Here is a 23,155-nt window from a genome sequence, read left to right on the forward strand (position 1 = left end):
GTGACTCAAAAGATCGTCTATGCTCATTTATTTGTACAATAAATTTGTAAACCAGGTCAAGACTTGCCAAAAGAGTGGAATAAGCTATTTATGTATGCCACAAAAGAGGCTAGGATATTACTAGCCCCAAAATGGAAAGATGACAAGACACCAACGAAAGAAGAATGACAAGCAAAATGGATGGAATCTGCTGAAATGGCGAAGCTCACAAGAAAACGTAGAGATAAGGACAAAAGAGACTTTTAAAAAGATTGGGAATCGTTTATGATGTATATATAGAAACATTGTAAAGAAGTGGATGCAATAGCAGGGTTTGAGTAAACACTTAAAATTAAGAAAACAAGCAAAAAGGTTAAGGTGCAATTATTGGGAAAACAACATAGATGTAATTGAAAAGATATGGTATAAAAAGGATAAAAATATAAGAACAGTTAATGAAAAGACTACAAAATTAATGTAGAATAAAATAAGCAGGAAAAGCAAATATCTAAAGAACCAGAATCGGAGGTTGAGAGTGTTACCATAAAGCACCAATGCTGCAGCAAGCAAAGGCTCTAGCAGCTCAGCCAGCTGCTTGTGGCTGGAAAGCCAGACAGGATGTTTGTGACTGTTGCCATGGGAACAAAGGGGCAGTCCATTCTGTACTGAGCACCGGATGTTAGCTCAGTGTGTGTGTGTCATATGACCCGTACTGGATGTACTTGGGAGGAGTTTCTTCTTGCTGTTGTTGAGTGCAGACATGATTCTCTGTACTGATGTAAGAGGCAGAAATAAATGATGTAAATAGTTTTCTGTCTGCTTCTTTCCCCTCCCTGGGGACACCAAAGGGGAGAGAGGAAGAACGGTGTGTTCCTCTCATACATCTGAGAAGAATCGCCGGACCTCGCCTGCTTATCAGCAGAGTGGAGACGCAGGGGAGGTCGACAGGAATATCTGCCGGTGCCTACGCTGTGGCACATTCCTCTGACCCAGGCAGAATTCCAACAGTGGCAGCCTTCGGATGGTTGCGATTCATCGAACATCTGCATGAGAGGCTGGTGGATTGTCCTCCTCTGCTCCAAGGAGGAAGAGAAGCGTCTGAAAGATGCCAGAGGCTCCACAGACAGCTGGTGGAAAGAAGAGGTGTTTTCCAGAGCAACAAACTTCAAGGTATGCTGCATTTCGGGCTAAAAGTGTGAACGCAGGAAGATTAATTCCCTGGTTCACGGAGCTGCGTTTCAAAGAAAACAGGAGCTCCGGGAGAAGAGGCCTGCAGCTTGAAGGCTGAAGCCTGCATTCCACAAATTTTTGTGGTAGATAAGATGTCCTATTGAAATGCATTGTTGCTAGGTAACGGTCCTGGAAAGTTACTGGCAAAGGGGCTGGACTCTGAGTGTGAGCCTGGGAAAGCGAAACAAAACCAGAGAATGTTTTGGCTACAAGGTTTACGAGCTCTTCGAAGGGACTTTTCAATAGCAGCCTGAGTTTAGCTGCCAGGTGCAAAAAGCACAAACAACTTGCAGTTTTGCTGCGTGAGAAAGGAAAAAACAACTGTTGGATTTTACAGTTTGTTTGACAGTGAGCTGGAGGCTTGGCTTCAAGATGGATGCCAAGAAAGGGGGAGGTTTGCCTTGCCCACCTCCCTTAACCAATGACAATTATTCATCTTGGTCTGTAAAGATGAAGGCCCTGCTGCAGAATCAGAGGCTTTTTGATGTAATTGAAAACCCCATCCCTGCAGCACCAACCAGAGGTTGGGAGTCACAGAATGTAAGGGCCAGGACTGCTATAATTCTGTGTGTCTCAGATGATCAGTTGGTGCATGTTCAGCATTTAGAAAATGCGAAAGAGGTTTGGGACACGCTGCGTACAACGCATCAGAGAGATGCTGGTTCTTCAGCGTTGCTGTATTTTGAGAAATTGACCAATCTGAGACTTGCGCCTGATGGAGATGTTCAAGCGCACCTGACAGAAATGAAGTTTCTGCGTCAACAGATGGTGGAACGCAATTTCCGTCTTCAGGAGGAAGTGTTTTGCTTCATGATGATAAACAGCCTTAGCCGCACCTACAAGGTTGTTGCCAGTCAGCTTGGTTCCCTACCGGCCGCGCAGCTGACCGCGGAGAGAGTTTGTGCTGTGGTCCTGAATGAACACGACAGACTTGCTGCACTGGAAGAAAAGGACAGGGGGAGGGAAGAACAGAGTTCTAATTCCCCCACTGCTGATGCTACTGGAGAGCATGGTGTAGCATTGAGTGCTGTCCGATGCTACAATTGTGGACAGACTGGGCATCTACAGCGAAACTGTAAGAAGCCGCGCCAGTCAAGAGGAGCAAAGAGCAGCTCTACGAAGCCTCAGGCGTCAGGCAAAAGCCGTACCAAGTGCCAGGTGAAACCTGCAAAGGCTATGATGGCGAAAGGAACCACGCCAGATGTTGGGAACGCATTCATAATCGACACGGGCTGTACGAAACATTTGTGCCCGCACAGAGGACTGTTTTCGACGTTGAAGAAGCAAAGCTTCACTGTGAAACAGGCCAACGGTCAAGAGTTGGAAGCGACTGGAATTGGGACTGTGTATCTTGAGAGTCTGAACTTGACTATAAGTGATGTTTACCTGGTTCCAGAACTGAGATTTAATCTGCTGAGCGTGTCGCAGATTGCAAAGAAAGGACTGAAACTGTCCTATGATGCTAAAAGCTGCAAGATCTACAAAGATGGAGAACTGTTTCTTACTGCCAAAGAGAAAGATGGACTGTATTTGTTGACTTTTGATCAAAGTGATTACATGAAATGTAATTCTTCTGTTTCTAACGAAATCTCTCTTGCAGGTGTGACCAGTGTGAGCACCAAGACGAAGAAGGTCGACAGAGCATTTCAGCGAGTGTATGCTGATGTGATTGGTCCTCTAGAACCATCTAGAGGCAGTGCAAAGTATTACCTTTTGTGTGTGGATTGTTTCACTAATTATTCTTGGGTTTATATGATGGAGAAACCACAAGAAACTTTAGAAAAGTTTCAGGAGTTTTGTGACAAGGTTAAAAGTATGCATGATGCTAACATTGATTGTCTTTTCACAGATGAGAAGCAAGTTTTTCTGTTACAGAAGTTTCAGAAGTTCCTGGATGGAAAAGGGATAGACCACAAAGTGGCTGTTTCGACCGAAGCGTGGAACAGGGGGGTCTGTGTGAGAGTGAACAAAGAATTGCAAAAGGGGATGAATGCGCAATTGCTGAGTTCACATTTGCCACATGAATATTGGGCCGAATCGCTAGCGTCCTATCTTCATGTGTGGTTGAGAAAGGTCTCAACAGAGTTGGGATGTTCTCCTTTTGAGAAGCTGTTCAATAGAAAACCTTCTGTTGCCTATTTTAAGGTTTTCGGGTCTCATGTGAGAACAGAAGCTCCAGGTGGAGTAAAGAATGCCAGAGGCATTTTTGTGGGTTATGAAAAAGGTCTCTACAGAGTAATTTTGTCTGAATCTGGTCAGGTGATTCTCACAAGGTTTCTAGAGAGTGCTCCTGAACAGGAGAGGTTGATTGTTCACGCATTTCCCACAGAGGATTCTGATGATGATGATGATGATGAGTTTGATCTTATTGAGTTCAGTAGTACTGATGATGACAGCGATAGCTCAGACAGCTCAGTTGTCACAGTCATTGAGAGGAAATCTCACACAATGGATAGACCTTCACAGGTGAAGGAAGAACCACTGATAGCTACTGGTTCTCAACAGAATCCAAAGGTTGAACCAGTGAGCACAGAGGATCAGAACCTCATACGTAGGTCTGAGAGAGCAACGAAGGGTGTACCACCCAAGAGGTATTCAAAGGAGTTTGCTAACCTTGCATATGTTGCTAATGTAAACGACCAAGGACAGATTGAAGCTGTGTCTGAGTCAGAGACAAAGGCACAACAGAGAGTTGTTAACCAAGGTAATGCGAAGTCACACAACCAGAGAGGTACATTGGTTAAACCAGTGGCGGGTAGTTCCAAGGGTGGAACTGAAACAACAGGGGAATGTTATAAATATAACAACTGTTTGTTTTCTTCTCTGGATGACGCTTTGCTCGCAGCACACATTGATACTTTAGGGGGAGTATGTTACCATAAAGCACCAATGCTGCAGCAAGCAAAGGCTCTAGCAGCTCAGCCAGCTGCTTGTGGCTGGAAAGCCAGACAGGATGTTTGTGACTGTTGCCATGGGAACAAAGGGGCAGTCCATTCTGTACTGAGCACCGGATGTTAGCTCAGTGTGTGTGTGTCATATGACCCGTACTGGATGTACTTGGGAGGAGTTTCTTCTTGCTGTTGTTGAGTGCAGACATGATTCTCTGTACTGATGTAAGAGGCAGAAATAAATGATGTAAATAGTTTTCTGTCTGCTTCTTTCCCCTCCCTGGGGACACCAAAGGGGAGAGAGGAAGAACGGTGTGTTCCTCTCATACATCTGAGAAGAATCGCCGGACCTCGCCTGCTTATCAGCAGAGTGGAGACGCAGGGGAGGTCGACAGGAATATCTGCCGGTGCCTACGCTGTGGCACATTCCTCTGACCCAGGCAGAATTCCAACAGAGAGAAGTCATGGAGGGGGTATTAGGATTTACATTTTTGTGTGTGGTAATGATGATCGTGTTGAATATAAAACTGTAAAACTGAACATTTTATATATATATATATATATATATATATATATATATAGTAAACCAGGACAGAAAATCTGTTCATTTGTTTTTTGGGGTGTGTGAAAGGATGACAGTCTTGATCTGTAGAGGAAAATTTACCTGGGGTGGCAGGAAATAACAGGAGTGGGTTAGCAAGCTTTTACTTTTTTAGATGGGGAAAAGAAAAATCTCAGAAATCTTCTCTCTCTCTCTCTCTATCTATCTATCAATGGCTTGGCTCTTCAGAAGCAGTTGAAGGCTATCACAGACTTGCAAAAACCCCGCTGAAGCACATTCATTGATCACAAATGTATGTAAGAGTAGCCAGACAGTCTCTGAAACCAGAAAATCTGTTTACAGTGAGTGTGACTGGAAGTGAGGAAGCAGCAAAGGAAGGGGTACTCAGCACATCATAATCCTCACAGGAGAAGAGTCACCGGGGAGATTATTTTAAGAAAAGAAACAACAAGTTGGACACCTTTCCCCCCTGCCTCTCTTGTTTACATTGGACCCCTGAAATATCATTATACATATTTGCATAGATCTGTGGAGTTTGGGACTTGACAAAAGGTAGTGCTTGTCAAATCAAAAAATAAATAAATAAAAGGAACACTGTTTTCACAAAAGCGCCGCCTTTTTGTGTCCCGAGAGAAGCACATAGTCCCAAACCTTCTGGTGTAGGAAGACTTCTTCAGCCAATGTTAGATGTTATGGTACGTATGTGGGTGCCAATGAAAACAGCACCCAGCCCTTCCTCTCCTCCTGACTAACATCAAGAAGTAAGATGCGATGCTTCTGCGCAGTGTGTTTTCCTACCACTTCTAGCAGAAGCCGGTGAAACAGAGCATGGACTTGCAGCATGGCGACATCACATCACATGGCATGAACTGAGGGGAAAGGATGAGGAGGCGAGCAGCTGCTATGTGGCATCAGCATGCATCTTGTATTATCCACTTCCAGTCTCAGTGTGCCAGTACAATAGGCTTACAAATGAGAAAGGTGTTCTTTCCATGAAGTCACTGGGAAACTAGTGCAGCGTGTGTCACTGAGGGAGCTGAGCTGGTTCTCCATCATCTTCTGGTACCCGGCTCAACACTTGAGCCGATGGTGACCCCTGATGGCAGAACCTTTGTTTCTGGCTCAGAAGGATGCCAAAATGGACAGAAACTAAAACCTTACCCAGGACATCTTAATCTGTATCTATGGATGGTTTATAGGGCTGAGCGAGCCAGTCCTGCTTCCTCTGCCCTTGATCTCTCCACAACTAGGGACCCAGTTGAAGGGATGATTGTAACCATGTTCAGCCATCCCAAGCTGGAATTAAGATTGCCGGAAGAAATATCAACAACCTCAGATATGCAGATGACACAACCTTGATGGCAGAAAGTGAAGAGGAATTAAAGAACCTTTTAATGAGGGTGAAAGAGGAGAGTGCAAAATATGGTCTGAAGCTCAACATCAAAAAAACTAAGATCTTGGCCACTGGGCCCATCACTTCCTGGCAAATAGAAGGGGAAGAAATGGAGGCAGTGAGAGATTTTACTTTCTTGGGCTCCATGATCACTGCAGATGGTGACAGCAGTCACAAAATTAAAAGCCTGCTTCTTGGGAGAAAAGCGATGACAAACCTAGACAGCATCTTAAAAAGCAGAGACATCACCTTGCCAACAAAGGTCCGTATAGTTAAAGCTATGGTTTTCCCAGTAGTGATGTATGGAAGTGAGAGCTGGACCATAAAGAAGGCTGATCGCCGAAGAATGGATATTTTTGAATTATGGTGCTGGAGGAGACTCTTGAGAGTTCCATGGACTGCAAGAAGATCAAACCTATCCATTCTGAAGGAAATCAGCCCTGAGTGCTCACTGGAAGGACAGATCCTGAAGCTGAGGCTCCAATACTTTAGCCACCTCATGAGAAGAGAAGATTCTCTGGAAAAGACCCTGATGTTGGGAAAGATTGAGGGCACAAGGAGAAGGGGACGACAGAGGACGAGATGGTTGGACAGTGTTCTCGAAGCTACCAGCATGAGTTTGACCAAACTGCGGGAGGCAGTGGAAGACAGGAGTGCCTGGTGTGCTCTGGTCCACGGGGTCATGAAGAGTCGGACAAGTCTTAACGACTAAACAACAACAACCAGCAATTCTCCTTCAGGCTGCCTGTCTGCTCAACACAGGGAAGATAATGGTGGAGGGGCTGGGGCTGTTGTTCAAGGGGCCCATAATTGACCCTTTGGTTCCTTCCAACTCTACAATTCTATGAGTATGTGAATATGGCTTGTTTCTCTGATTTCACACAAGCCCAGGGAATTGGTGTTGGGTGCGGAAGCTGACACTGTGAGAATCTCAATTCTTTCTTTTAAAGCTGATCGATGGAAACATAGGCTTAAACGTCGTGGGTAAGCTCCAGTGAAATGCCAGACATCCGAGGTGTAGCTGAATAAGGTTATTGGTGAGCAAGAATGGGGATTCACACTTGGGTGCAGGAGTAAAGGGTTAGCAGATTATTATTTTTAAAGCTGACTTTAAAAGCTGAGGTTTTTGCTTTAACAATCAGATGGCATCCAAATCTTGTGAATTAAATAAAAAATAATTCATAATTCAAGGAAAGATGGTACATGATGTATTTAAATAAACTGAAAAGCCCTCAGCAGAAATATGTAAAGGTTTGCTTATGTTACATGTTACATCAATTGCAGAATCCACATTTTCTTGGCACATGAATTTATTGGACTCTGAACACCCCTTTCCAGTCTTCCTTTTCACAGTGCTACTAAATGGACACAACAATTTGAATAATGTACAGAGAACCATAGATTAGTCATTAAATTGATCAACTTTTCACAATAAAGTCGTTCATGGATTCTATCATCTGATCTTCTACTGCTAGCTATTCAAAGATATGATCCAGCTTATTGTTATATTTTTCAGTCTGGAAATGATCCAGTTGTTTTCTTGTTGCAATTTCCAGTGTAATTTGGGTTCCTAGATGCTTCACATACCCCTTGCAGTCAAAAATGAATATTAAGAAAGCAAGACATATTAAAGGTGCCAGTTATACAAAAGAAAAAAGAGGGGGGAGACATAAATTATTTGAGAAAAAGGCAAAGTTTTCAGGAAATATTTCCTGCAAGAACCAAAAACAAATTTATTCCAAAAGTTACACTTGTGATGTACATCTGGAGCAGCCAGAATCTTAATGCACGAGCCTTTTGTAAATTCTGAAATTCACAAGAATTTTCTTGGGCTTGACATGGTAAAGTAGTGCCCCATCTGCGGTGCTGGCTAGCAAATTTTCTGTCAACACCAATGAGTCTGCCAGACCAATCCCATGGCATATGGTCTGAATTTCCAGGCACAACATTTCTTACTGCCAATATAAAATAGATGTCTTTGTCCTGAGAAATGTCTTCCACCAAACCTTGGTACACCCAGCTTCTACACAAAAGGGGGAAGTTGTCTGATGGTACCTCCATTTTTTAGAAACCCTTCACATTGGTATATCTAACTTTATCTGCAAAGCTTAGGGTGGTGTACTTTGTATATCATTCCATCTTACTCTCAGAAAAACAATGGGATGTAGGCTAGTCTGAAGGGAAAGTGACCTGAACATGACCATCTGCTGAGCTTCAAAGAATCATAGAGATGAAAAGTATCTCAAAAGTCATCTAGTTCAATCCCCTGCTGGTGCAGACATCCACCGCTATGGCATTCCTAATAGATGGCTAGGCAGCCTTTGCTTTAAAAACCTCTCACAAAGGAAAGTCCGCCATTTTCTGAGGCAGTCTGTTTCTCTGTCAGATAACTCAAACTCTTCCAAATCCTTTTTCTTGTAACTAAAACCCACTGGTTTTGTTTTCTGAAGCAACAGAAAACAGACTAGCACCACCATCTAGGTGGTCATTCAAACATTTGAACATTCAAACATTTGAAAATGGCTATCATATCTCCTCTTAATTGTCTCTTCTCCAGGCGAAACATATCTTCAACCTTTCCTCACAGGACTTGGTCTCCAGAGTCCCCATCATCTTTGTCACCCCTCCTCTGGACACCTGCTAGTTTGCAAGTAGCTTTTTTGAACTGGGGTGCTCAGCACTTGACACAGTATTCTAGGCATAGCTGTCAACTTACAGATTTGAAAATAAGGGACCAGCAGCCTTGAAAATAAGGGATCAGCAGCCAAAATAAGGGATTTTCCAGGCACAGGTATGTTTAACTTCTGAGCCCCTCCAAGCCAAAGGCAGAAAGCCCAGCCAGCAGCCAAACGAAGCCTCAAGCGGTGGTTCCCACAGCGCAGCAACCCGGCAAAGGGGATGCAGCAAGGAAAACCACCGTCACCTCTCCACTGGGAAGCGCTGAGCAAAGGCGAGTCCCCAGGCAATGTAGCCGATTTGATCAGCACAAGGCATGCAAGCTCCACCCCCCAGTCGTTCTTAGACTCCTTATTGGGTGAGAGCAACTCAGCCAAGCAACACAGTTGGAGCCTCCCTCCTCCCTGGCCGGCAGGGAGGAGCTGCTTCCTTTGAAACCCGGGAAATTTAAGGGACATCATCAATAAGGGACAGCAGCGGGACACGGCGCTGGGATAAGGGACTGTCACGCCAAATAAGGGACGGTTGACAGCTATGATTCTAAGGAAGATATGATCAAAACAGAATAGTGCTCACCTGACATCTACCTGGTTGTCTGAGGAACCCAACTCTTCTCAGCAGTCTCCATGCCAAATTATCCCTTTCTCACTGTACATTTTGTCACATTTACTAGGGTGTTTCTTTGCATTTGCCCACTGGTTTCTGCTGACAGGGATGCGGTGTTGGGGGGGGGGGAGAATGACATGTGTAGAACTCAGAACCAGCCCAGCCATTGGGCAAGGTGAGGCTGCTGCCTCAGGCTGAAGACCGCCCCCACCCCCCGGTGGGGACACTGTGGGCACCCTGCCTCCACCTCCAATTTGGGGTAAGATTGCATCCGTTTGGGGCAAGCTCTCACCCCAAATTGGCACGATCTTGCCTGAAACTGGTGCTAATGGTGGCGGCACTTCTCCGCCAGTGGCAGATGTGGTGGTGGCAGAGCAGGTGGTGGCAGCAGCAGAGGCAACAACAGGGCAGGATGGCAGTCACCTCAAGTGGTGAAACAGCATGTGCTGCCCCAGCAGATCTGAGCAAACATTACTTGGAGAGGCAAAGAACTCCAGAAAAGGCTGTCATTTTCCAAAGCAGTTCTGTGTTTAATGTCACCTGTAGTCCTGTCCTAACACTATCTACTAAAGGTAAAGGGAACCCTGACCATCAGGTCCAGTCGTGGCCGACTCTGGGGTTGTGGTGCTCATCTCACTTTATTGGTCAAGGGAGCCGGCGTACAGCTTCTGGGTCATGTAGCCAGCTTCTGGCGAACCAGATCAGCACATGGAAAAGCCGTTTACCTTCCCACTGGTGTGGTACCTATTTATCTATTTGCACTTTGACATGCTTTCGAACTGCTAGGTTGGCAGGAACAGGGACCGAGCAATGGGAGCTCACCCCGTCACGGGGATTCTAACCACCAACCTTCTGATCGGCAAGTCCTAGGCTCTGTGGTTTAACCCACAGCACCACCCGCGTCCACTATCTACTACATCACGCTAAAAGACTTGCCTTCCTTAAACTCAAATAACCCATGAGATCAACAGGGGATGGGAAGAGACAGAGAGATGGGCATGTGTGTGTGTTTAATCCTGTGTGCATTTTTCCCATCCTGAAAGCATTAATCACTCTGACCATACAAAGTTTATTCTGTGGTGTGGAACAGAGCAGAGCAGCCAATTCCTTAAAAAAGCAGCCATCTCCTGTGCAAAAGTCAACTGCTTTTCAACCAATGCAGGCACAGTGAGGTTGGTGATCTTATTTTAGATACATATTATACTGACATGTGCTGCTCTGACCAAATTTCAACCAGGTTTCCATTTCTCTGTTTGGGGCTTCGCTGACACAAGGCACAGCCCAAATTCATGCCTGGCATTGGGACTACATTGGCAATAGACCTATGTTTTCTGGCAGCTGTGAGCTGTCCCCGTAATGATAAGAAATTCCAGATCAGGATTCTTGAATCGGGGAAGCCAGACTTGTGAATGGCCAAAAGGAGGGAGGGAAAGTGAACCTGAGGGACACCTTGGACTAATCCTTCCAAATGTTTTTAGGCAAGCAATATCACACCACAGTGGTAGGGAGCCTTGGCATTATTTAAAAACCTACCTTATCCAGAACTCTTCTGAGGAATAGGCTTGGGACAATACATAGAACCCTTCTGGAAGAAACCAGCAATATTCCCATGGCTGCCTGAAGTGTCCCAACTTATGGATGTCTTCTCTGGGTCCCAGATAACCCATCTTGACCACATCCCAAGATCTGCCTTAGTTTCAGATTCTCCACATTCACATATTCACACCCCACACCTCTAGAACTAGCAGCTAGAGCAGTGTCACCATAGGAGACATGGGCGATAAGACAGGATTCAACCTTCCATGGGCTGCACACCCTATTATCTGCGGGGAATAGGATAGAAGCTGCTCATGTGCCTCCTTGAAGCCAGCTGGCTGGCAGCATGGGAGAGGAATCCCTACCCACCATCTCAAAAGAGGTGTGCAAGCTCTTTCAAGCAGCCCTTTTGCAAAGCACCTGAAGGCAGACTCTAGCATTAAGTAGAACACACACACCTGCACCATCGCCTGGGTGATCCTGCTTGATCTGGGTGCACAGAGCTCTCTCATGCACCCAAACCTGCTAAGTTTGGCTGGGCACATAGCAGGCATCAAGGTGCTGCCAATGGAAAGGTCCTCTCCTTCAAAACAGAAGGGAAAACCATTTAGTAGCACATTGCTGTCTGTCACCTGATCTGAAGACCCAGTTTCAGGTCTTCAAAGATCCAAACCCCATTTATTTGCATCATCAGTTGATTGAAAGATAGGTGGCTGTACCCACCTGTCAGATTTGGCCCACAAAGCAGATCCCATTGTAGACAAGTTTGATACCTGTAACGTAGCTTTATATACACTAACAGTGAGAAAGTTGCAGGCTACTTTTTTTATGCAAACTGAAAGCAAAGTGGTGTAAACTGGCAAGCATGCCTTTTAATTTAAATTATTTGGGAAACTTTTACAAATTTTATAATTTGCAGTTCTGAAAATGTAGGTGGTTAACTTGTTCTTAAATTATTTTGCTTTTTGTGTGTGGTTAATACTGTAATGGACATTCATCAGTCATAAACAAGAGAAATCTTACTGACTATATTTATTGCCGAAGAAGTCGGCAATAATTCTGCACTGAATGAAAAGGATTGTTTGCAAAAGCAACAAAATATTATAATTCTTTGCTGCACAGTTGCAATAGTCCCAGGTATACTGCCCTTGATTTTAATACGAAGGGAAATGTTCTAAAGCTACTGTGTGGTTTTATGGACTTAAAAGATAGCCTAAATCAGAGTAAAGAGCCAGTAAATTCTTTTCTGACAAGTTTGGGCCATTTTTTCAAAGGCCATACTGGAAGTCCAAGTAACCATAACTAAACAACAGATTTTTATGACCACCAATAAAATATACTGCATTTTACTACCAAACTACAGTTTGGGCCCATGTTGCCCCATTCCACAACATTCTTGTTCTGAAAATTGGTTTGAACAAAACCACACCAGCCCTTGAATATCGAGGCACTCTGATCAGAAATCTGATCTTAGCTATCAAACATAATTTGGATTTCTTTCAACCTACTCCCTTTTACCATCATGTTTTCAGTAACGAAATCTGAACGCAGAGATATTCCAGCAGAGCAACTTTGGGCAGCAGCGCTGTCCTGAAAATTGTTGCCACATACGTCACACGACATGGACTTAGAGCAAAAAAAAAGTTGTCTGGTGGATTTTTGTGTCCTTTCCTTATGAAAGAACCTTGAATTGTAAGGAAAAGTATCTCCACTTGCACAACAGCACATCTGGATTCAAGCCTTCATTAAAAAAGTGGGGGGAGTGACCCATCAATGTAATTTCTGTAGCAATATAGCAAAAAAAAGAAAAACCCTAAAGCAGTGCTTCCCTGACTTTTCCCTGCCATGGAGAATTGCTGATGTCCTTGGAGGAGCACTTAGTTATTTTTCAACCTGTTGCAGAACCATAATTCCATATAATTCAAACTGTAATACAATAGAAGGGCAGCATAAGAAATAAAACAAACATTAAAATAACATTAAAAATCAGCATGACTATTCAATGTGATGGATGTGTCATCTTCCTTTCTTCAACCACAAATCCACACACAAGCCAAGGACCACCTGACTGAACCTTTTGGACCACTGAAGGTCCACAGACCACACTCTAGAAAACTCTGCCCTCAAGCCATCTCACTTGGTCTTCTGCTAGGAGCTTGCAAATGTATTCTTGGTGCCAAATCTACACTTTAAAAAGTCACTATCTTTCCTTCTTTTTCAAACAATATTTTAAAAATGCAAACTACTGATTTAAAGGCTGTTGAAAGCATCTTAGCTACATCTCGATTTTAACCGACAAGGGAAAATGGCTGCATTTATGACTGATTTGACAGTCAATGAGAAATACTCTGCACAAGTAACTCCATGGTCTATTAAACGGGCCCCTGAAAGGAAACATTTCTTATATTGTGTGGCTTAGTAATTTATGTGATGTAACCAGAGAAAAACAAAAAAGGAAGGAAACGCAAGTTCATTATCAAAAGCCAAGCTCAGCGATTTCAAGCTGTGCTCAACCCGGCGTGTTCCACGCCTGGCAAACCCACCCACAGAACCTAATTATCCCGTTGTGAAACTTTGCACTTACCTGCCTGGTTTGTGGTTACATTGACTGACACAAATTGCCTCGCAGCCGGACTCTGGTCGGACACACCATTCAGTGCCTCAATTTCAAAGGTATAGTTTGTGTGGGCAAGCAGGTCCACCATCATCACAGAGGTGTTTCTCAGGCCGCTTTGTTGTGGGAGGTACCTGACATGACCACCACACTCCTCACAGAGACCCGAGTGCCAGTTGCACTTCTTGCATGCAATATAATAAGACACATCTTTCCTTCCACCAGTATCAGCAGGAGGAATCCATTCCAGAAAGACACTAGTCTCGTTAACATTTGAGATGGCACTCCGGGGAGCAGAGGGGGGTCCTGGCGTGTAAAGTGAGAAAAACACATGGTAAGAATCAGATTCAAAGTCCCTCCCAACCCATTTGCTTAGAAACTGTCTATGGGATTGGAAAAATTCTAACCAACCCAGCTCTTTGGAAGGCTGGTGGGTTCCATCCAGGGCCCACCCATGAGGCCCACCCATGAGGCAAGGAGAGGTGACTGTCTCGGACAACAGGTTCCACAGAACAGCAGATCCAGCCTCCAAGGATTGCATCTTCCAATGCCAGTGTCATGGTAGCAGCAACAGGTGTGGCATGCTCATTGTGGGCCTGATCTGCTGCCTCTATGGCAGTCCCTCTCATTTCACCTCTAAGGTGACATCTTGGCAAATAGGAGACACTGCTGGGCTCCTCTCCCCCTTGTTTGTAATGTAGACCATCATCCCCCCCCCCCTTGTTCCCAATGCAGATCATCATTCCCTCCTTGTTCCTGATGTAGATCTTCAACTACCATTCTTCTCTGGAAGGGGTAGGGAGTGAAGTCACCATTCCGTGGCTTGCCTCAGGTGCCAAAATGTCTTCAACTGGCCCTGGCTCCATCTCACAGAGGCCACAGAATGAAAACCCCACTCAGGGCATAAATCAGAGCTGGGATGTAGTCTGGACTTTATCTCCCATCAGTCCCAGCCAGCATGGCCAACTAGCTGGGGCTGATGGGAGTCTTGGTTAAAAACTTCTAGAGGGTACAAAACCGGGGAAGACTTGTCTAAGATTATCTTGGTGGGTGTTCCACTAAGCTGCTTTACATTTTCGAATAAAGAGTGCACAGACAGATTCTCTCAGCGGTGAAGGCATAACCAAACTGTGTTGAAGTTATCCTGAGAATGGATTCTTGCTTATCTCAACAAAACAAGTGACATGCCGGAGTCTTTGTAAGAATCCTCGCAACCAACAGGCAGCAGAGCTATGTCAGCAGCCTGACATTGGAATGCAGCCCACCCCTGCTTTATATATTTGCAATAAATATATAATTAATTCTCACCACTGTTTGTTAGAAATATCAGAGCAGCATGCAGCAATTATCTATGAAACCATCCATTTAAACAAAAATGGAAAAGTTAAAATCAGAAATCAGCTAGCAATGATGGAAAGATGTGTTCTTCACTGCCTAAATAACCCTGATGGAATGGAAAAGTTTTCAGGATGTGCATAAATGTTGAAACAGAAGGTGCCTGCAGAATCTCTATCAGCAGAGTATTCCACATCACTGTGCCATTGACACTGTAAGTTCGGTTTCTTGCAATTGTAAAAGGAGCCTTTCCAACTCTAGGAATTGACAACACTACTCCAGCAGATAATCTCAGTGATCAAGCTGGGATATAAGGGTTTAAGCAATGCCTGAGGAACCCTGGACCTAAGTTGTTCTGGGATTTGTAAATTAATGCAAGGTTCTTGAACCTGGCTCAGTAGTAGATGGGCCACCAAAGCAGATTTTTTAACAATGGTGTTAGTGATGCCTATTATTAAGGGGGCAACAGGAACAAACTGAGGTCATCCTATGGTTCCATAGTACACAGCTGCAAGCCAAGGTATAGCACTTTCGAATTCTTCATACTTTCACTTTAGGCATATGTTGGGAAGGTGGAATCTCTGTCAATAGCATGTTTGAGATCTACTGTATGCAGGCCAATCCTGTTTCAAATGTAAAAAGGTAAAGGGACCCCTGACCGTTAGGTCCAGTCGTGGACAACTCTGGGGTTGTGGCACTCATCTCACTTTACTGGCCAAGGGAGTCGGCGTACAGCTTCCGGGTCATGTGGCCTGTATGACTAGGCCACTTCTGGCGAACCAGAGCAGCACATGGAAATGCCATTTACCTTCCCGCCGCAGCGGTACCTATTTATTTACTTGCACTTTGACGTGCTTTTGAACTGCTAGGTGGGCAGGAGCTGGGACCGAACAATGGGAGCTCACCCCGTTGCAGGGATTCGAACTGCCGACCTTCTGATCGGCAAGCCCTAGGCTCTTTGGTTTAGACCACAGCACCACCCGCGTCCGTATATAGCATTCATTTAATGCAATGCCATAGCTACTCATTCATGACCTGCAGCCTTTGATAACACCTTGCTAGCCTACCCCTGGATTGAGCAGAGTTAAATCTGATCTAACCTTGTTACCTCCTTCCTGTCAAGTTTGTCACCTGATTTGCACAAAAGAGACAGGAAAAGCTGTCTAATCTTCATTGGGGACCAGCTGACAGCTTCTGCCACTTTGCTGTCCCAGAGAAAGTGGTCCAAGTGTAAAGCAGATGCTTGTAAAAGCTCTTCGTTGTAGCAAACCAGGGGTATCCACCAACTGTATGTTCAGATGGGAACCACACGCCCGTGCCAGTTCCCTGAAAGATTTCCTTGTATGATATAAGCAGCCTCAACCAGATGCTCGTCACATTTACACTTTCAGTGCATGAAAAGTCCCTGAGAGCCAACTCACGCGCACATAGCATACTAGAGCTTAAATGGCAAAGGCAGAGACAGAGCATCGCCCGCCATTAAGGGATATTTAAGCAGGCAGGCTTCTCTGCAATTACACTAGTGGCCAAGATTGTGGAAGCCTTTTGGGGAAAGTGTATTTCTGAGGTTTGATGGCTCATAACACCTGATTGGCTCTCTAAACACTCATGCTCATTGGCTACATTCAAATGAAGGAAAACTACTCCATATCAACCTGTTGTGCTTCCTTTTTTTGGTTATTTGGCTATAACTTTTGATAGAATACGGGTGGTGCTGTGGGTTAAACCACAGCGCCTAGGGCTTGCCGATCAGAAGGTCGGCGGTTCGAATCCCCATGACGGGGTGAGCTCCCATTGCTCAGTCCCTGCTCCTGCCAACCTAGCAGTTCGAAAGCACGTCAAAGTGCAAGTAGATAAATAGGTACCACTCCAGCGGGAAGGTAAACGGCGTTTCCGTGCACTGCTCTGGTTCGCCAGAAATGGCTTAGTCATGCTGGCCACATGACCCCGGAAGCTGTACGCCAGCTCCCTCGGCCAATAAAGCGAGATGAGCGCCGCAACACCAGAGTCGGTCACGACTGGACCTAATGGTCAGGAGTCCCTTTACCCTTTACCTAACTGAACATACTTTGTGGCATTACATTCTTCATTAATTATCTTTCCACTGATATATAATTTTATGGTATTACTCCAAAAGGAAGTGGTGTTATGAGCCATCAAACATCAGAAATACACTTTTTTCCAAAAGGTTTCCACAATCTTGGCCACTAGTGTATATGGAAACAGGGGCTGGGAAAATATTGTGCTACCAATCTGAAGGTTGCTTATTGCAAAGAAACCAGAACGTATCTGCTCTTCCTAAATGGCAGCATGCTGCATGTATTTTAAGAAAACTCCCGGGTGCTGATCTGACCTCTGACAAGAGAAGGCATAGATAGCATGATTTTTCACTGAGCACAGAATCCTTCCATGGGTGGTTGAGGACTACAAGCGAGGGGCAGAGAGTGGGCATGTAAAAAGCAGGCTCGAAGACCCTAGTTTGGACCGAAACCTGGTGAAAAAAGTAGAGTGCCTTTAAACCCTAGCTAAATCTGTGGATGGGGTCTAGTTTGGCTCTCACTCAGACTGCAGAAAACCTGGTATTCCTGCAAAGATTGGGAGCAGTTTCCAACAGAATAGCATGTGCCTTATTTGTGCGTATACACAGACAAATCCAGCCTGATGTTGCCATATTGCACATTCAGTCCACACATTTTACCCAGTGAAGTTGACTGGCAGTAGGTTATGCAGCGACAAAATGTATTACTTTTTTCAGTGCGTAATCAGGTTATAGATTTCACTGCCAGATGATGTTGCAGTGGCCCTAGCATAGGTGTTTGCTTGTTTTTTAAAGAACAGAAGACAAATTAATGGAGAATAAACATGACAGCTATTAGGCCAGCCAAATAGAACCAAAATATGCCGAAGTATTATGCAACAGAATACAGTGGTAGCTTGGTACTCAAACGGCTTGGCTCCCAAACAGATCGGCTCCCAAACGCCGCAAACCTGGAAGTAAGTGTTTGCAACATTTTTCGGAAGCTGAATGTCTGACATGGCGTCCACTTGATTGCAGCCAATCAGAAGTCATGCCTTGGTTTTTGAATGGTTTCGAGAGTTGAGCAGACTCCTGGAACGGATTAAGTCGGAGAACCAAGGTACCACTGTACCAGGTGCTGCTGGGTTTGGGGAGGTGCCAGTGAGAACAGGGAGTGGCTATTACTTTCATTTCTACATATGGACTCCCAGATATATCTGACTGGCTGCTGGGCTAGCTCAGAGCATCAAAATCCAAATGTGTTCGGAAGGCAGCGGGATCCAAAATTGTACCTAGCTGATGTCCAGGGGACATAGGAAGCTGGGTTTGATTGGGGAAAGCAGAAAGAATAGTAGAACAAATTATTTTCTAAAAATGTTCCTCACCGTTTGCCTCCCCAAATCCCACTGCCACCTCTGCTGGACTTGAGCACCCCAGTGCAGCTCCCCCTATCTAAGCCACTCTCATTCCTGCTCTTGCTTGAGGTCACATGCCAACTGATGTCCATTTTCTGCAAGCCTAAACAATTCTGTTCCTGAACTGGCCATGGGCGGCCACCACTGCTCTTCTCACACTCTTGCTTCTTGGCCGTAAAGGTAAAGGGACCCCTGACCATTAGGTCCAGTCGTGGCTGACTCTGGTGTTGCGGCGCTCATCTTGCTTTATTGGCCGAGGGAGCTGGCGTACAGCTTCCGTGTCATGTGGCCAGCATGACTAAGCCGCTTCTGGCGAACCAGAGCAGTGCACGGAAACGCCGTTTACCTTCCCGCTGGAGCGGTACCTATTTATCTACTTGCACTTTGACGTGCTTTCGAACTGCTAGGTTGGCAGGAGCAGGGACCGAGCAACGGGAGCTCACCCCGTCATGGGGATTCGAACCGCCGACCTTCTGATCAGCAAGTCCTAGGCTCTGTGGTTTAACCCACAGCGCCACCCACGTCCCTCCTTCTCAGCCGTACTAACAAGCAAATCAACGCACTTCACTGTTTTCCAAAGTCCTGCACTCAGCTCTCTTCCACTCTCCCTGCTTCTGTGCTGCAAGCTGAAAGGTAATAATAGGAGACACAGATGCTGCAACAGATAAGGACATGAGCTCCCTAACCCGAAGATAATGCAATAATTTTGGGGAAGGTACTCAGGGTGGCACAGATCACATAAGGGAAACCAAAGGACGTGATAAAGCCCCAGGGACTTAGGTCTGACAGCCCCACACAAGAAGGACTTGTCTAACAAAAGTAATTATTGAACAGCTGCTTTATAGGAAGAAGTTCAGCAGGTGAAATTTCCTTTATTGCATTTATATAATGGGGGTGAGGGGAGAGATCCCCCTATGAATTTGTTTTAAATTGTCCCTGGGGTGGTGGTGGTGGGGAGAATTAGTTATCTACTTGATAGGGACTCAAGTCGGCTTACAGATAAAATAAGAACAGCTAAAAACACAGCAAACATAATCATTTATAAAAGCATTTAAACACCCATAGAATTAAAACTATATCATGGTTTATAAATGGAGTTGTAGAAACTGCACAAGTTTTCCATTTACTGCTCTTGTGTTTCGTAATAGGAAACCATTACAGTGGTGCCCCGCAAGACGAATGCCTCGCAAGACGGAAAACCCGCTAGACGAAAGGGTTTTCCGTTTTGGAGGTGCTTCGCAAAACGAATTTCATATGTGCTTGCTTCGCAAGACGAAAATGTCTTGCGAGTTCCTGCAGGGTTTTTTTCCTTCCCCCCCCCCTTTTTCCCAAGCCGCTAAACCGCTTAACAGCTGCTGCTAAGCCGCTTATCAGCTGATCTTTAAGCCGCTTAACAGCTGGTGCTAAGCCGCTTATCAGCTGATGGCTAAGCTGCTTATCAGCTGATCTTTAAGCCGCTTAACAGCTGATGCTAAGCCGCTTATCAGCTGATCTTTAAGCCGCTTAACAGCTGATGCTAAGCCGCTTATCAGCTGATGGCTAAGCCGCTTATCAGCTGATCTTTAAGCCGGCTAAGCCGCTAATACTGTAGCGCTAAGCCGCTAAACCTCTAATGGGCTTGCTTCGCAAGACGAAAAAACCCGCAAGACGAAGAGACTCGCGGAACGGATTCTTTTCGTCTTGCGAGGCACCACTGTACATAAACAAATAAGAAATGCACATAAAATCTGGAAAATGCCTCTGGAAAAACAAAGATTACACATTAGGGATGGGATGGACCAAAACTGTTTCTCCTTTTGACCATGTTCTTCTTTCTTCCTCTGCCCTCACTGTTCTTACCCTCATTTGCCCTCACCACCAACTCAATCTAACTCGGTACCTCCATCCATCTCCCCCAGATTATTCTAGCTGATGTAGCAAACATCCATAAATATAAATAAAATTGGCCATTACGGCCAAATAGATTGAATGGCAATGTGGGCAAATAACACCATGGGCAGTGAGGGGGAAAAATGGAGGGGAGGAAAATTATCCTAAATAGCCACCAGTAGTAGGTTGTGAATGTTCAGTGAGCATTTTGTTCAGCTGCAGTGTCATCATTTAGAGGTGAAAATAGACGCTGGAGCATTTGTATTTACGAACAGTCTCAAACTACATTACATTACATTACAAAGATTGAATTCTATACATATTTCCTATTATATAAATCACGGTTTCCCCCACAATCAGTTCTGTGAGTAAAAAAATATACTTTTCTGTCTTCCATTACGTCTCCTACAATCAGCATCGAGGAAATTATTGTCTCACAATTCTCCTTCTCTCACCAGACGCATACTAATGTCAAGTCCCACATCCTCACTCTCCTCAACATTTCTATAATGTATCACCTTTTGCAAAAAGAAGGAAGCTCTCTAGTAAGCTCCTATCCCTGTGTTGTCTCTCTCTTCTAAAATGCACTGAGGCTACTCCCTCACCACCACCATCCCAATTAAACTAACTTCTCTTACTTTTCCACATAGGCTTCCAATGTCTTATTCCTAAGCTTTTTTTTAAAAAAGGATACTATGGGCTTTATCTAGACATAGTTGGACTTCGTTTTGATTAGAATGGATCTAGTCTTAGTCATATTTAGCATAGACCCATTAAAATCAACAGGAGTAAATAAGTCATTACTAACATGTCCCACTGGAACCAAAGTGAAACTAATTTTAACACAATACTAATACAAGTTTCATGGTATGCGGCTTTAGAGAGGATCCATTTTATTTATTTATTTTGCCAAACAAAGCATTATTTCAGCCCCCAGGGTTGGGGAAATGTTTTTTTGGAAGTGTGTGCACAGTGTCTGATGCAGGCTTAAAACCAAAAGCGAAGCTCAAGACAAAGCAAAAACCAATTATTGACAAATTGTTTTGATTTGGAGGTGATTTGATTATGTGTTTTGATATTATGAAACTGCTTTGAGTTGTCTTTTCTACGGAAGCATTACGGGCAGTGACGTATTAGAACGTAAACATTGGGAAATGTGTTTGTTTATTTGTCGTGCTTTGTTGTGAACTGCTGTGATTGCAGTGTATGCAGAAAAGTAATATACAAATAAAGTGTGTATACATGACAGTGCCACATAAGCATCTTCAACGAAGAGTTCTCTGGTGCTCTCCCACCTATTCCATTCCTCCTCCCTGTCCACAAATGCAAATTTCTCTTAAAGTAAAAAATTATTGAGATTCCTGCATTGCAGTCAGCTCTACAATTCTCTGATTCTGTGATTCTAAGATGCTGTTTGCAACATCACATCCATCACTTTCTCTAAAAACTGGTTCCATGTCCGTACACTGCTTGTGAAGGAACAGCAGGGTTCCAACAAATGAGTAAAATAACTTTTTCTTAAAACATCATGTTTTTAAGCCAGCGAACAGCAGGCAGGAAAATGACCAAGAGTTTTCTGCATTCAAGGGTTTGGCTGCAATGTTTATCTCTCTCATAGTTATGATGAGTCATATATTATTGTATGGTCTATGAACACAGTTCATTTTCCCCTGGGATGACTGTGTCCCCCACCTGCCCAGTTTTCTTGCCTGGTTTCTGCAGCATAGAGGCAAATTCAAGATATTCCCTTGTCCTGCATGAATGGACCCTGACAGATTCTAAATCGGAGCTTCAAAATAAATGTTTGCAGGAGAAAGTCCAAACAGGAAGGGCTCCCTCACTGCTGACAGATATAAAATGTGCCATTTGGGACAGCGGCAGTAGCTCCTCTTCTTAGTTTTATTTAAGGCAGCTTCCACAGGGTCCCCAGGAGCTAGTTTATAAAAACAGCCACCCTGAAACTGCAGGACTGCAAAGCCCACCCCCAAGTTTGTGTTAGCTGACTAGTCCTGGCCATGTGCGGAATATACAGTGGACGCTTGTGTTGCGAACGTGATCCGTGCGGGACGCACATTCGCAACCCACAGCATTCACAACCCACAGTGGCGCGTCTGTGCACGGGTGGGATGCGATTCGGTGCTTCTGTGCATGTGCAAAACTCGATTTAGTGCTTCTGCACATGCGCGACTGCCAAAACCCGGAAGTAACCCGTTCCGATACCTCTGGGTTTCGGTGGTCCATAACCCGAAAAAACGCAACCTGAAGCGTCTGTAACTCGAGGTATGACTATATAGATGTATGCAGTGGGAAAACTTAGCATATAAACAGACTTCTGGAACCTCGACTGTACAGGGTTCTGGACGTATAGAGGTCTGGGCATTCCCTATTGCAGATGTCCATACTCAAGGTATGGCTGTTGAGAGTAGTCCACAGAGTTCCTTCAAAGTATAGAGCAGGGGTTGGCAAAAAAAATTAGCCATGGTCCACTATCCCTCAGACCTTGTGGTGGGCCGGAGAAGTGGCACCGGGGGGGGGGCTGGAAGAAGAGGCAAGGGGGGCAAGTAGTCCTCCTCTCCACTGCCAGCCCCAGCTGCTGTGCTTACCTTCTCAGGGGCTGCCACTGCCGCCACTACTGCTTCCCATAGGTAGGCAGAGCGAGCTCGTCCACTCCGCTCTCTGGCCCACAGGAGCACCAGGGTGGCGGTGGTGGAGGGAAGATGAGTGGTGCGAAAGGGCTGGCTCTGGAGAGGGGCTGCTTAAAATGGCGCTCAGCCAGCTCAGCCCAGCCCCCTTCCTCCTCTAGGCAGGGCAGGGAGAAGCCAGGAGGAGGGAGGGAGGAGGCGCCACCGTGGTGTGTGTGAGGGAGGGGGGAATGGAATGGCGCAGGGGAACAAACAGAATCCCCACACCAACCCACGGAAAGTCCGCAGGCAATTGGGCCTGATCCAGCCCACATACCTTAGTTTTCCAACCCCTGGTGTAGAGCCTTTGTGTGAGCAATGCATAAAGAATGCCTTGCATAAAAGGAGCTTTCT

General features: G+C 45.1%; 1 protein-coding gene across 8 annotated transcripts in view; it reads right to left on the reverse strand.

Annotated features, from left to right (window-relative positions):
• The window catches only part of EPHA5 (EPH receptor A5), a 250,643-nt gene that overhangs the window by 94,043 nt on the left and 133,445 nt on the right, over positions 1-23,155 (reverse strand). For 5 of the 8 annotated variants that reach the window (XM_080976571.1, XM_080976568.1, XM_080976567.1 and 2 more), the window contains exon 5: positions 13,455-13,790. The exons of the other annotated variants lie outside the window; for them this stretch is intronic. In XM_080976571.1, coding sequence (XP_080832697.1) covers positions 13,455-13,790 — 336 coding nt within the window. The remainder of the gene's footprint in view (positions 1-13,454; positions 13,791-23,155) is intronic. 8 annotated transcript variants of the gene reach the window in all.

The sequence above is a fragment of the Podarcis pityusensis genome, assembly GCF_964106645.2.
Source record: "Podarcis pityusensis genome assembly, chromosome: 13".
Classification (NCBI taxonomy): Eukaryota; Metazoa; Chordata; class Lepidosauria; order Squamata; family Lacertidae; genus Podarcis; species Podarcis pityusensis.